Raw genomic sequence first — 15714 nt, 5'->3', positions numbered from 1 at the left:
TTTGGATTTAGCCTATATATTACTGATAATGACTCAGCCTGGCACCTGGAAGGAACGCCTTGAAATGTGACCATGTGGGGATGAAATTATATTATACTTGTTGTTATTGTATTAAGTTGTTATTAACTGGACCAAAGAAAAAATATGTAGAGAATATTTGCCTAATGAAATTTGTCTCCTTTATAATCATACTTTTTTTCTGATAGCTATTACAGAAAAAAGAAAAAAATGGTTCTGGTGCAGGTAATCAAATGAACACAATCAAAGGATTGTCATATTTTAGTACCACCTAATATACTTTTGCATCCTTCTATTTTATTGTCAGTTACCTCCCGGTCAGTCTAACATTTCAAATGTATTTGGCGCTAATATTTTCCCTTTTGCTTTTTCATAAGCCAGTAATAAAACTTAATGGTAAACATAGCTGAAATTAAATGGGGGCAATATATGACACAAATGTTATAATTAGTGTTATTTCTTTTCCACACTGAGTCAGATTATTTCACAGCTATTTCAACTGTTTAGATATCATAATTCTGACCATAACACTTTAAAATATATTTATTAATTCAAAATTCATTGAAAAATCACATGCCATGATATTAAAATTATGTGATTATTTTACAAAATTAGACCTATAGGAAAGAACTATTTACTACCCAAATAGCTATATGTATATATGCAGCATGTTTTCAAAAAAAAAAAAATACACTGTGCATGTAAGAGAAATATGTATCATGTCCATGTGTCCTGAGGACTGTTGGAAAATACAGTCTAGACTTCAGAAATCATCACCTGCTGTGGCGTCATAAAATTTCCCCAAAACAACACTAGTTCCTTTTTTTTTTTTTTTTTCAAGATGGAATCTCACTCTGTTGCCTAGGCTGGAGTACAGTGGTATGATATCAGCTCACTGAAACCTCTGCCTCCTGGGTTCAGGCGATTCTCCCGCCTCAGCCTCCCGAGCAACTGGGATTACAGGAGCATGCCACGACGCCCGGCAAATTTTTGTATTTTTAGCAGAGATGGAGTTTCACCATGTTGGCCAGGCTAATCTCCAACTCCTGACCTGCTTCCCAAAGTCCTGGGATTACAGGCGTGAGCCACCGCGACTGCACAATGTTTTATCATAACATTTGGAATCAAATTTTTAGTGGTGGAAATACCTTAGAAATCATATGGAACCAATGTGTCCCAAACATTTAAGAAAAACAATACTTTCTGTAAGTGAAATCTTACATGGATGCCCCAAATTTTAAAAAACTAATTTCATTTAAAGTGAAAGTGAAGCAACTCTGACTCAATTGAGCAGTTGCACTTATTTTCTCTAAGACACCTCCAGTTTTCCAAAGGATTATTTGTAAAACTATTCGAAGATTCAATATCCTAATTTTATTAATGATGAAGCTGGATAGCTTTCAGTATTCCTGGCCTACCTTTCTAGAAATTTTAAACATATTCTTATGCACGGCATCCCGTTTGACCAAAGCAATTTTAGTTATAACCAATGTAAGGAGGAACATTATTTGCCTATAAAATATGCATCAAGCCCTGGTTTTCTTAGTAAATAATACAAATATTTCATTCCAGATGGTTTTGCTACTGCATGCAAGATTATGTTTAAAACTATAGGTGACCATTTAGTAAATAAACATAGTAAGGCTATCTGGCACTAAGAGGGGGGAAAATGTAATTGTCATAGTTTTTAAAAAAATTATAGCTTTCCTAGGAATATTACTTACAGCTTTAAAATATAAAAATCAATCTTTAAGTATTGAGATGCCTATGTGATTAATAATTTTCCCAGACAGTTACAGATTCCTTCTCCTTGCCCTACTCAGTGAAAGTGCATTTCTTATCTTCTGAATTGTATTTTGTTTCATCTTTGACTAAATAATATGAAATGCTTTTCTCCTGCAGATGTGGACAAAGTACAAGAAAGCAGAAATTCAAAAAGCAGGTCTAGGGAGCAACAAAGCTCCTAATTCTATTACCCACTACATGACATGTGGGCCAAGTGGTGAGTTTCCTGCTTAACATGTAAATGAGATTAGTCTCATTTATACAAACTAACCAAATTAAGTGTGAAACGAGCACATTGCATTAACAGATGTAAATATTGCTTGCTTAATTCATTGACTTTCTGTTCTACTTACTAGTGAAGCAAGATTAGTTAGCTGCCATAGGTTTTTACTTGTCAGCGCAAGGAACAAGTTTTTTTTTTTTTGTTTTTTTTTTAAGTCTTTTTCTCACTTTAAATTTAATTTTACTAGTGAATTATGTTCTAGGAATTACTTTTTTAGTTTGAAGCCTTTTGTGGTAGGAATACAACTTCCCCACAGTTTTCTTGAAAATTAATGAGAATAAACTAAATGCCTATTCTATGATGAGCCACTCAAAAATTATCTCTGATTTTCTGTCATTCTCATTCTTATAGAAATATCTGGTGCATGCTGTTCTTATAGTGGCTGCTCTGTATTTTGTATCTCTCTTCAAGCTTTTCTTATATTTTCTTTCTTCTTTCTACCTTCCAACTAAATACAGAGAGAAAAGTGTCCTTCAGTTTCTCAGTATGAAGCCTTTATTTCTGAAGTAACAAGACACCTAGCAACTATAGGAATCATTTTTAAAAATCTTTAAGGAGACTTTTAACAGTCCTTCGTGAATAGAGCAGGCAAGAAATACAAACCTTCATTCCTTGAATCAAGGAGCACTACTGGATTCAACTGCCAAAATTTTTTAAAGGTTTTAGGACTTACTATACCTTGTACTGTTAAGATCTACTGAATAAAGGACGTTCTCTCGCTAAGGACCAAGTGTTTTAAGGTTAAGTGTTTAAAGAAGTACTCCAAGAACAATCTGCTTTTTTCATCATTTGTTTTATGAATTTATCCATGTTTGCTTAATGCTTCTGCTAAATGTTAGCCAAAATCTAGCCATTTATATTTAGTTGTGTAAACCTAAATTAAATGCTGTAGTATTTTGTGGAATGTACTATATAGCAAGATACAGAGAAAGTTGTTTTGGCATGTCAGAGCCTTATTTGGTTAGCAGACTGCATGTGTTGGTACTTTTTTTTCTTAAAGCCAATTATTTTGATGCAAAAGAAATTCAGTTTATAAGATAAATCTGAAAAATCCATAACGAAATAGGAGTTATAAAAAATTTATAGTGATATTAATCTTTACATATTTCCCATTAAGCAACACTAAGCATACATGCGTTAATCCATGGTAAAGAGTGTTTTTCTGAAACTTTTTTTAGTAAGATGGTTTTCCAGCAAATGGCATTCCCAAGATAAAGCTGTTGTGCTTTAACTCATTTCTTTTCTTTGGTATTGGGTTATGTATGTGTGTGCATTTTTTTAACTTGAGAGCTGACTGTTGCTTAAGAAGTTTTCTTATGGCAAAAAGAATGTAAATAACTTACTATGATCTGCATTTTGCCAGAAACTCATTTATAATTAAGGCTATCATTTATTAATGACTTTTTTTCTCCTTTATAATATTACATTAAAGTTGATAATTGTTACTGGTACTTTTGAAATATTTGTATGCATTTGTTACCTTTAAACATTTGGAAGAAGCACAAAAAAATAGATTTAGTTAACCCAGGAAACATCAATTTTTTTAGTAGTTCCAATTTTATATCACAGTTTTATTTTCTTATGAAATCAAAAAATGCATTGATATTAATGCAAATTCATTATTTAACATCAATATCAGAGTAATCTTCAAGGTCTGAAATGAGAAAGATACTGACTTTTTAAAATTTTAACAGTGTACTTCTTAGGCTTTCATTACCAGCTCTAAAGAACTTTTTGGAATAATTCCATATTCCGTAGTGTGTGGTTTATGAGTTGTGGGTTTCATCACTAACCCAGTAACCATGAGAAAAGTCTCTCTCCCTCTGTCTCTCTTTCTCTCTCTCTCTCTTTCATAGGCCAGTAGCAATGTTGTGTTCACAGTCTACTTTCCAAAAGACCATCAATAAAAAAGAGCATGTTTCAATTGAAATGGAACTTAAGAGAACTTGAACTTACTTACATACTTCAATGCCACCGATAACTTAGGTTTTACCACCAAATGCTGTTAACATTAAATCATTTTGAAACTCTTGGATGAAAGGTGCTATGTAAATGTAAATACAAAGGATTCTTACTAACATACAAATAATGCACAACAGAAATATTTAAAACCTATTCTGTAGACTTTGAAACATCGCTCTCTGTCATAACTCCCTGGATTCAAGTAGCACATTGGTAATAGGTGTCAGAGCAGTCTAGAGACACTTGCATGTCAAAAAATGTATATTCATTTTTAGGTGGATAAAAGTAAACAGAAATTATGTTATGGCTAAATACAGTAAGTGGGTAACTTAGATTTATATTAGCTAGCATCTAATTTGCACAACTAGAACACATCCCAGAACAATTACTGAAAAGCTGAAATTTAATGAGTGGTGAGGTAGCCCAATGAGGGCGAATGACATCACAGCTTGACCTCTCCAGAACACTAATATCTTAAAATAGAGAACATGCTGCGTTAAGTGCATTAGTGCTTCAAGCAGAAAATGCTGAAAAACAGCCTGTAAAGTACTGAATCTGAGTAGGCTGACCCTGAGAAGGGACAATTAAAGAGACAACCAAGGGAACACATTGAGACTACAAAAATATGAATAATCTCAATTATATTCATCACACTTTTTTCATACCATTTCAAGAAAAGACTAGATAAGAGTAACCACATGAATATTTTACTTTCTTCAATATACCTTGAGAAGCAAACTTTGTAGGAAGCCACTCTTCTCCCTTAAACTTCTGCCAAACAATAATAAAGTCAACTGGAAACTAATTGGAGCCATTTTAACTGGGGCCTGACATGCTTTAAATTATCTGGCTCTATTCTAAATCAACACCTAAACCCCCAAGGAAACTGCAGAATCAATATACAGGGTAATAGTTTTGGTTCAGAGCTCCAATAATATGCTTCAGATCTGTCCATGTGGAAATGCTTTCATCCAAATTTTTTAATTGGTGGTTACTAAAGAGTTCACAAAACAGGTTTGTATGTAGCACCTTTCATGCAAGGCATGCTAAAAGCCTATTTTAAAATCACTGTGCATATTATAGAATTGTAGCCACCTCCCAATGAAGTACTACAGCCTGTGCTGTCTTAATGGTTTATGTCAGGAAATGAAAAAGATACTGTACCAAATCTGGAATTACAATGGGGAGTAATAATGTATGCTAAATGACTTTTGTATTTTAAGTTACTTTTTGTGAGTGGTGAATTTTTGTGTTTTTCTTTTCAGCTACACTTAGTCCTGAGATGTATTTTTTCTTTAAGTCTTGAATGAATACAAAAGGAGCCCATTTTATAATATAAACCTTGATGTACATGTTGAGATATTTGGACAATGAAAATGCCTTAAAAGGAATGCATATGGATAAAGTTGCACTTATAACACCCTTCAACAAAATCTGATTTTAAATTGTCTTTTTCTTTTCTATTAAGGGTTTTCTTTTTCAGTGTCTACCATTGTACTTATAACTGTTATTAAATACCAAATCAAATAATATAAAAGCTGTAACATTTCCTTTAAAACTAATAAGGGATTTAGAATTGAATGGCAAAATGTTTATTACTTGGCAATACCTGATGTCAGTCACAGGCATCCAACTCATGACAAGAGATACCGCTGTTTGTTTTTTAAAAAACATTTTTCATTTTGGTACTCCTTCAAAAATTAAGTTGGACTAACATTCACGTATCAAACTAATATAAAAAGAAATAAAACCAAGAGGTGATTTTTGTAACAACGGGTTAGTAATCATTTAAAAATGATATCATTTTAACCAAGTGTTATTTTATTTCTTTCCGTTTTCCCTAGAGAACTATTGTCAGACATAACCGATGACCTTGTTTAGTTGATTCTGTCATAACATTTTGTGATAAGTATTAGGGGTTTGGAGAGAAAGAGCGTCTGTCAGTTTTATCAGTCCCAAAATAGGTTTAAATGTGATCTAATAGATTGCACAAATAAATCTCTCATTTTCACTTAGACTTTAGGAGACAAAGCAACTGGCCTCATCCTTGGGCAAGTCAGTTTTTCTGGGCCTGTTTTAACCATAAAGTGGGGAGGGCAATTAGACCAAACACCTAACGTACTTAATTTATGTGTATTCATTAGTACCTTCATTTCATATGCAGAGCAACTTAAAACAGCTACTTTGTGTTAGAGATAGAATACAGAGTATGTAAAAACTAAGAGGAACCTTAGAATAAAGTCCTTTTATTTTGCCTTTTAGTAACACAACTTGGTACAGATTAAGTACAATATTTCTACCAGATGGAAACTACTTTTTGAGTGATCAAACTTAGGAAAATGTGGTTCTTTTAAGAATATCCCATTTCAGAAAAAAAAAAAAAAAAAGAAAAAAACTGAAACAAAAGACCATCCCATTTGGTTGTACTAGAAGGAAATACTAGAATTTTCATGACCAAACAAGAACAGGAATAGCCTACATCAGATCCTCCCTCCACTAATGAAGGATTTTGTTTACATTTAAGTGAGATTTTAAAAATGTCAACTTTTCTGTTTTAGAGCTAGCTTTTATATAACAGATGACTCCAGATTTTCCTGAAATTTTATATTGTCTCAAATGCCATAACTGAAAGGGGATGAGTAGGCTGGGCATGGTGGCTCATGCCTGTAACCCCAGCACTTTGGGAGGCCGACGCAGGCAGAACATGTGGTCAAGAGATCGAGACCATCCTGGCCAACATGGTGAAACCCCGTCTGTACTAAAAGTACAAAAATTAGCTGGGTGTGGTGGCGCACGCCGGTAGTCCCAGCTACTCAGGAGGCTAAGGCAGGAGAATCACTTGAACCCGGGAGGCGGAGGTTGCAGTGAACTGAGATCGCGCCATTGCACTCCAGCCTGGCAACAGAGCAAGACTCTGTCTTAAAAAAAAACAAAAACAAAAACAAAAAAACTGAAAGGGGACGAGCAAAACTTTAGTATAGACTGGAGGACAGAAGAAACTTGGACAGGTATGTTCACATTTCTTTCAGTTCTGCTGTCTTAGCGTCCCAAGTAGCTGGGATCACAGGGACGCGCCACTACGCCTGGCTAATTGTATGTACCAACCTCTGAACAAAGACTAAACACATCCTTGTTTTGGGGGTGGGGGACAGGGTTTTACCCTGTCACTCTGGCTGGAGTGTAGTGGCAGGATCACTGCTCACTGCAGCCTGGACTTCCTGGTAATCCTCCCACTTCAGCCTGTCAAGTAGCCGGGACTACAGTAGCCGGGACTACAGGCGCGGTTATTATTATGTGTTTTGTAGAGACAGGGTTTCCCCATGTTGCCCAAACCAGTCTCCTGGGCCCAAGCAATCTGACCCCACCTTTGGCCTCCCAAAGTGCTAGGATTACAGGCATAAGCCACCACGCCTGGCCCCAAATCCTTTTTAATAACAATGCATATTCCATTACAACATTTTTAAACGTAATACTTTGTTAAGACTAGTCAAGTGTAGTAGTAGAAGGGGAGGAAAGAGTGGAACAAGGAGTTCCATCTGTAACTGACTGAACAATCAGTTGAGATAACTTAATACCATCAGGCCAGCCTATAACTTTTTTTCTTTTTTCTTTTGAGACAAGAGTCTCACTCTGTCACCCAGGTTGGAGTGCAGTGGCGTATTCTTGGCTTACTGCACCCTCTGCCTCCTGGGTTCAAGCGATTCTCCTGCCTCAGCCTCCCAAGTAAGCTGGGAGTACAGGCGCACACCACCATGCCCAGCTAATTTTTGTATTTTAAGTAGAGACGGGGTTTCAGTATATTGGCCAGGCTGGTCTCGAACTCCTGACCTCAGGTGATCCACCCAGCTCAGCCTCCCAAAGTGCTAGTATTACAGGCGTGAGCCACTGTACCCGGCCTGTAACTTTAATAGTACAATGATTATGACATAATATATTCCACCCCTAGCTGTTTTTCTGGATTAAAATTTTGTAAAGATATATTTTCATAGAAAGTTAGCTTATTTTTCACTGGAAAAAAAAATCACTGGTTTATAAACAAACCCCAGTAATGGAAAGTGTTTACCTTTGCCTTCATGTTTGTTTTAATTATCTTGCTAGGGAGTTCTTATTCTTTAATCCCCATTTCCCAAAAATAGCCACTATCAACAATTTTTTTTTTTTTTAAAGACAGTCTCACTCTGTCACCCAGGCTGCAGTGCAGTGCTGTGATCATAGCTCACTATAGCCTTGACTTGGTGGGCTCAAGTGATCCAGCCTCCCAATATGCTAAGACCACATGTGTGAACCACCACACTTGTTTTATTTTTCAATTTTTTGTAGAGAGGGGGTTCTCTCACTTTGTTGCCCAGCCTGGTCTGGAACTCCTGGCCTCAACTGATCCTCCTGCCTCAGCCTCCGAAAGCAGAGATTACAGGTGGGAGCCACCACACCTGGCCTCAACAATAATTCCTATATTCCTTTTGATTTTTTCCCTGTATTATGTACACTATCATAATTTTATACATACTGTTTTACAACTTGTTTTTTTCAAGTACAATAAGCACCCTAAAGATGTAAGCTAGTTAATCTTAGAAGTGTTTTTAATTGTTGGAGGCATTCCTGTAATAAGTAGTTATCATGGGAGATGGAAAACTGTATCTTGGAGCTGACTAAAAGTACCTCCATACATCTTTTTAAAAAGAGCTCTTTTATAGGGCCAGTCACAGTGGCTCACGCCTGTAATCCCAGCACTTTGGGAGGCCGAGGCGGGTGGATCATCTGAAGTTAGGAGTTTGAAACCAGCCTGGCCAACATGGTGAAACCCCATCTCTACTAAAATTACAAAATTAGCCGAGAGTGGTGGTGTGCGCCTATAATCTCAGCTACTTTGGAGGCTGGGGCAGCAGAATCGCTTGAACCCGGGAGGCGGAGGTTGCAGGGAGCCAAGATCACACGACACCACTGCACTCCAGCCTGGGCGACGAGCGAAACTTCGTCTCAAAAAAAAAAAAAAAAAAAAAAAGCTCTTTTAAGATGAAATACTATATTCCTCCTGAAGTGGTTTAGTCACCAAACTAAGTGTACCAAATATTCTTACGCTTTCAATGCTTTTTATAAATTACAAATAAGAAAAACAGCTTTCAGAAAGAAATTTATTCTAAACATTGGCCCATTTAGTTGTTTTTATCAAAATTTAGTATTATGGGATCATGTCCTGTCGTCTTCACAAATGTGAGAAAGTCTTCAGGGCTCAATCCCATGGTTGCAGCATTGGTCATTGGATGAAAGTACACCTTTTCATGTCCACCTTCGAGAATAGCAGAATCCAGAACAAACTTCACATCTCCATCATCACAGAAAAGTGCCAAGGGTGTGGCACAGCCTTGACCAACTTTTAGTTTTTCTAGCATGGCTGTTTCATCAGCAAATCGCAGATTTCCACTCCCAACACCTAACTGTTTGGCAAGCTCATTTAAATTAATTTGTCTATCATGAAGAACTGTCACCAGCCAATAATTCTTTTTCTTTTTGTCTTTAAGAAATAGGTTCTTACTATGTGCTCCTTTCAAATGTTGGATATGAGGCATCATTTCTTCAACTGTAAACACCTATAAAATATCACATAATAAGTTTTAAAATAAAGTAATATGCATGTTTACATATGCACACATTTATACCTATTTTGCTTGCTGGGTGAAAACAGCAAGGTTAGGGAGTGCTCATCGCCCTGAATTTCACTGTTAAAGACCCATCTTCACCCCATTACCAAATAATTACTTATAAGCCCATGCCATCTCATTTCCTCATCTCAGGACCTCAGGCAGTTTCTTTGGTCAGTTTTCTATTCCAGTGTACTGGCCAAGTCCTCCTCAGCAGCTTTTTGTTATTTCTGAATTTAAGCTTTCAGTACTGAAAGTTTACAGCAGTTCTAGACTCCTATTCCTTAGCATTCCCTTATGTCCAGACCATGTGACAACCTCCATTCTACAAATATGTAACCACAAAGAAGGTGAGTGGGGAGGCAATAAGAACCCAGACTAACAACATCAGAAAAGCTGGATACGCACACATAAAGAAGGGGGAGAATATAGGACTATATGGGAGGGAGGAAAGTCAGAGAAAATGATTACAGTTTTGATATATTTGTGAAGGTGAGGAATACTAACGTTATATTTCTCTATGAAGATCACCATATTTAGCCATTATTAACTGTTAAGCCTTGGGTAAACTTCATGTCCTTGCACCACTCAAGTTACACATTCGTTCTGTGAAATATCTGCAAGTGGCCGGGCAGGTGCGGTGGCTCACGCCTGTAATCCTAGCTCTTTGGGAAGCCCAGGTGGGAGAATCACCTGAGGTCAGGAGTTTGAGAACAGCCAGGCCAACATGGTGAAACCCCGTATCTACTAAAAATGCAAAAATTAGCCAGCGCGCTTGTAGTCCCAGCTATTCGGAGGCTAAGGCAGGAGAAACACTGGAACCCAGGAAGCAGAGGTTGCAGTGAGCAGAGATCGCGTCACTGCACTCCAGCCTGGGCCACAGAGAGATTCCGTCACAAATAAATAAATAAATGCAAGTAAGACTTCCTATCAAAACACAACAAATGTTACAATTTATGAAAATACAGGCCTGTCAGTTTTTGTAAGCACTTTTAGGGGTTGTGGTTTCTGCCATGGTGCATGCTTTGTGATCAACCCTGACCACAGTAGAAAAATATCACTCTGAACCTCAGTGTCCTGCTCTATGTATGGTGCCCGATACGTCGTACCTACTGAACACAGTGTTAACCACTTGCTTATTTTATCTACACAAAAAGTGGACAGACTGACCCAACACCCCAGACCGATTTGAGATGCACAGTCCTCCATATGTTGTGCTAGTTCTTAACACGGAATGTAAGCAAATCACTCCCAAGAGGAAAGATTTCCTTGCAGTAACCTCATGGTCCCAAGACGTAAGTCCTCTGCTGTCCCTGCAGGGTTACCTTCGTATTTTGAGACCGGGGAAATATTCCAGGAGCGACGTTCTCACGGTACATTGACCCTGAGACACCTGATCTTAGCCCGACGGACGTGCACCACAGCCCACCCCGCTGGGCCTGTCTCGGCGGTCACTTTTAGGGGTCTCACCTCGGGGTGCTCCACGACTTCGGTGTGGATGGCCAGGACACCGAGCCGCTGCTCCAGCGCCGCCCGCAACTCTGCGCCCGCCATGCAGTCGCTGTCGTGGCGGTGGGCGGAAAAACTGGGCACTGCTTCCCGCGGCTGCGCAGACCGGAGCCTGAGGCGGAACTGCCAGGAGGGATCTCGGCCGATGCCGGCAGCGTGGTGCTGGTGCCTGCTGGAGGCGGGTCCGCCCTGTCCGAGCGCCTCGCCTGCTGGTCCCTGAACATCGTCCGCTGAGGGCACCGGCTTGCGAAGGCCTGCGGGAGCTCTCATCAGGCGCCTTGTTGCGGCGGGGCCTGCGATCTCACAGCCCTCCCTGATCCCACTTCAGGTTTCCCAGATCGCCGTATCTTCTGTTGAGGGTTTGGGAGTTTGGGAGGTTTTTTTGTTTTTCGGGACGCAGCCTCGCTTTGTCACCCAGGCTGGAGTGCAGTGGCGCGATCGCGACTCACTGCAGCCTCCGCCTGCCGGGCTCAAGTGATTCTCCCGCCTCAACCTCCCAAGTAGCTGGGATTACTGGCGCCAGCAACTATGCCCGTCTAATTTTTGTACTTTTTGTAGGGACAGGGTCTCGCCTTGTTGTCCAGGTTGGTCACGAACTCCTGGGCTCAAGCGATCCTCCAACCTCCCAAAGTGTTGGGGTTACAGGCCTGAACCACCGCTTCCGGCCGCTTTTATTGTTTAAACCGCAGATAGGCAGTGCACGGTGGCTGACGTCTGTAATCCCAACACTTTGGGAGGCTGAGGCAGGTGGATCGCTCAGAGCCCATAGTTTGAGACCCGCCTGGGCAACATAATGAGACCCTGTCTCTAAAAATAAATAAATAATCATTAGTCAATCACACCCACATAGTAACTCCCAGATTAGGGAGTGTGGAGGGGGCCCAGATCCACATTGTTCTAAGGCTTTTCAACTTTTATTGTAAATTATAATTTTACATTTTACCCTTTCTGACAGTTCTTATTATTATTATTATTATTATTTTTATTTTTTTGGAGACGGAGTCTTGCTCTGTGGCCCAGGCTGGAGTGCAGTGGCCAGATCTCAGCTCACTGCAAACTCCGCCTCCCGGGTTCACGCCATTCTCCTGCCTCAGCCTCCCGAGTAGCTGGGACTACAGGTGCCTGCTACCGCGCCCGGCTAGTTTTTTGTATTTTTTAGTAGAGACGGGGTTTCACCGTGTTAGCCCGGATGGTCTCGATCTCCTGACCTCGTGATCCGCCCGTCTCGGCCTCCCAAAGTGCTGGGATTACAGGCTTGAGCCACCGCGCCCGGCCAACAGTTCTTATTATTGATCTAAGAATAATTGACTGTGCCACTATGACTCACCTTTTTCCAAGGTAGTTTGACTACCTCCAGGTAGTTTTAAGCTATCTTGGTGTTTTCAGCTATAAAAAGTAAAGTAGCAGTTCCTCTTCAAAGACCTTCCTCTTCGTCTAATTAGGAATAAATAGTAACTTATCTTAGATGCAAAATTTATTCAAAGACCCGTGCTAACATTTTTAAATATCTGCTAGCCGTAATAAAGAAATCAATGTGCTTTAAGTTCTTAACTTCCACAATTTAGCCTAAATATTTGCCCTGGCATGCTTATATTGGTCCAAGCAAGTATTAGGTCATAGTGTATTCCTCTTCCCTATTTAAAAGTGTTCTTATCTTTCTCAGCATTCCATAAGTTACTTCCTCCTTCCTTTGTTCTCCTCTACCTTTGCCTCTTTTAAAAAGTTCTAAGTTGCTAGCCAATTGGGGCAAATACAGAATGTGACCTCCCGTTCCAGCCAGTGGAAACTGGACACACCAGTAGAGTGGATGTGTCAGGTTATAAATGACGCTGTCGCCTTTGCTGGGTGTACTCTTCTGGCAAAACTGCTGGTGAGTGTACCCTTTCTGCAGGAAGTAAAAATAGCCTTACTAAATAAATTACTGTTCAAGTGCTGTTTCTTTATGGCAGCGGGGAACAAGCATTTCAAACACAGCTATCCTGGGACACACTCCCCACATGTGTGAGTTCTGGAATTCCACCTTAGGAGTTCATTTATGAATTTAGATTAAGGCTCAAATCCCAGATAACACATAGATATACCTAGGGACATTTAACCTTAGTGTGAATGGGTCATTTCTGGGGTGCAAACTGAACGGCTGGAGAAGGAACCCTCTTAAGACACAGTAAAATGTCTTAGTCCTTACCCGCAGCCCTGGAGGAAGCTACAAAAGAGGAGGAATTCAAAGTCAACCTCACAGTTTCACCCAAAATTGGCCTTGGATAGCAGAATATTAAAATGTCTCAGTTTAACCTACCTCTTTAATGATTAAATCATGGTTTCCCTTCAAAAACTCCATCTAATTCTGTGATCTCTGATTATAGAATCAACAGGCCACACTTCCCATGGTCTACTAAATTCAGATCAACAACAAAAGCGATGTATCACATTACAGAGGATTTAGAAAACAGGAAAGTGGGGAAAGATCACTCAGACTTTCATGGTGTTCATGCAATGTTATTACCATTTTGGTGGCAATCTTTCCAGTCTTGTTTCCTTTATTCTTGCTATTTTGGCTATACATAATGATTTTTTCAGATAGTTGAAACTTCCTACATATTAAATTTTGTGTCCTGCCTTTTTATTACTTATAAGCATTTTCCTCTGTTGCCACAGTGTCTTTCTTTAATAAAGATATATTATGTAGCTGGATCATACTAGCTATTATGTTTTGTTTTTGTTTTGAGACAGGGTTGCTGTCACCCAGGCTGGAGTACAGTGGCATGATCTCCACTCACTGCAACCGCTGCCTCCCAGATTCAAGCGATTCTCCTTCCTCAGCTTCCCGAGTATCTGGGATTACAGGCGCACACCACCATGCCTGGCTAATTTTTCTATTTTTAGTACAGATGGGGTTTCACCATGTTGGCCAGGCTGATCTTGAACTCCTTACCTCAAGTGATCCGCCCGCCTCGGCCTCCCAAAGTGCCCAGAGCCACTGAGCCCTGCTGATATTAGCCATTACTTTCAATGGCAAAAACCGCGATTACTTTTGCACCAATCTAATAATTTTCTTAACCATTTCCATATGGTGGACATCCTTGTTGTTAATGAATCATGATGTTCTAAATTGCTTTCCAAAAATTATTCTAATGTATAATTAGCAATGTATGAATCTACTTTACTATATTTTTGCCCAAATTTGCAGAATATATATTTTTAATTTTCAAATTTAATAGACAAATTTTCTTTTCTTTTTTCTTTTTTTTTGAGATGCAGTCTCTCTCTGCCACCCAGGCTGGAATGCAGTAGGGCGATCTTGGCTCACTGCAAGCTCCACCTCCCGGGTTCACGCCACCTCAGGCAAATCACCTGAGGTCAGGAGTTTCAGACCCGCCTGGCCAACATGGTGAACTCTTGTCTCCATTAAAAATACAAAAAATAGCTGGGCGTGGTGGCGCATACCCATAGTCCCTCTTCTCGGGAGGCTGAGGCAGGAGAATCGCTTGAACCAGGGAGGCAGAGGTTGCAGTGAGCCGAGATCACACCACTACACTCCATCCTAGGCGACAGATGGAGACTCTGTCAAAAAATAAAAAGGAAAGAAAGAAAAAAAACAAAAGGAAAAAGGGAGGGAAGGAAGGAAGGAAGGAGGAAAGGAAAGAAGAAAGGAAGGGAGGAAAAAGTGAAACCTGTCTCAAAAAAAAAAAAAAAAAAGGCAATAACTAGTTAACTGGTCATACATAATATAATTTCCTTCTTTTTTTGAGATAGAGTCTCGCTCTGTCACCCAGGCTGGAGTGCAGTGGCACAATCTCAGCTCACTACAAGCTCCGCCTCCTGGGTTCACACCATTCTCCTGCCTAAGCCTCCCAAGTAGCTGGGATTACAGGCGCCCGCCACCACACCCAGCTAATTTTTTATATTATTTAGTAGAGATGGGGTTTCACCGTGTTAGCCAGGATGGTCTCGATCCCTAACCTCATGATCCGCCCGCCTCGGCCTCCCAAAGTGCTGGGATTACAGGCGTGAGCCACCGCACCTGGCCCCAGTTCCCTTCTCATTAAACCATAAAATAGGTAAACACATTGCTTGCCTGCCTGGGAAAACACTAGTTTCACGCAGTGTGAACAAAACCTACACAGTAGAGGACAACTGGGTTAAGCAGAGAAGGAGCATGTTTTTTTTCTTTTCCATTCACTTTAAAACACCCATTTAAAATTCTGTGGTTATAAGGAAGCTTTACCTTGGACAAGCACTGTTTACAGAAGACACAGCTGAGCCCCAGGCTGTGCTATAAACTCCCAATGTGTAACTCCTGAGAGCCACAATTACTGCAATTCAGGAAGCGTGCAGAAGGAGGTCAGGTGAGCAAGACCTGCCCTGAGTTGTTCTTTAAATCACACTTAATTTTCTGGGTCTACCTAGACCACTAAATTAATGAATAGAGTCATCTATTCAGGGGTTTTTTCGTTTGTTTTTCATTTTTTGTTTTTGTTTTGAGATGGAGTCTTGTCACCCAGGCTGGAGTGCAGTGAT

The 15714-nt window shown here is 39.7% G+C and overlaps 2 protein-coding genes across 12 annotated transcripts in view; one reads left to right on the top strand and one right to left on the bottom strand.

The window, feature by feature from the left end:
* The window catches only part of CCDC88A (coiled-coil domain containing 88A), a 129485-nt gene extending 123900 nt beyond the window's left edge, over positions 1 to 5585 (top strand). For 8 of the 11 annotated variants that reach the window (XM_007970585.3, XM_007970580.3, XM_007970582.3 and 5 more), the window contains 2 exons: positions 1921 to 2020; positions 2545 to 5585. In XM_007970585.3, coding sequence (XP_007968776.1) covers positions 1921 to 1985 — 65 coding nt within the window. In that variant the 3' untranslated portion in view covers positions 1986 to 2020; positions 2545 to 5585. Of the gene's footprint in view, positions 1 to 1920; positions 2021 to 2544 lie in introns of those variants that run through there. The other 3 variants (XM_073023006.1, XM_073023005.1, XM_038006952.2) reach the window with 2 other exon arrangements.
* A 3581-nt stretch (positions 5586 to 9166) lies between these two features.
* On the bottom strand, positions 9167 to 11313 carry LOC103220237 (putative prolyl-tRNA synthetase associated domain-containing protein 1). Its single transcript, XM_007970575.3, has 2 exons — positions 11158 to 11313; positions 9167 to 9636 (listed from the first exon to the last, which is right to left on the bottom strand). The coding sequence occupies exons 1-2, from the start codon at positions 11239 to 11241 to the stop codon at positions 9202 to 9204; spliced, it is 519 nt and encodes a 172-aa protein (XP_007968766.3). The 5' UTR covers positions 11242 to 11313; the 3' UTR covers positions 9167 to 9201.
* Positions 11314 to 15714: the final 4401 nt, after the last annotated feature.

This window comes from Chlorocebus sabaeus, chromosome 14, assembly GCF_047675955.1.
Source record: "Chlorocebus sabaeus isolate Y175 chromosome 14, mChlSab1.0.hap1, whole genome shotgun sequence".
Lineage (NCBI taxonomy): Eukaryota > Metazoa > Chordata > Mammalia > Primates > Cercopithecidae > Chlorocebus > Chlorocebus sabaeus.
Note: the sequence above shows the minus strand (reverse complement) of the source record. Positions and strands in the feature narration are given on the sequence as shown.

Coding starts and splice junctions, on each gene's coding strand:
- LOC103220237 (XM_007970575.3), bottom strand. CDS start 11,241: ATGGCGGGCGCAGAGTTGCGGGCGGCGCTGGAGCAGCGGCTCGGTGTC. Junction 9,637..11,157: donor AAGTCGTGGAGCACCCCGAG/GTGAGACCCCTA, acceptor GATATTTTATAG/GTGTTTACAGTTGAAGAAAT.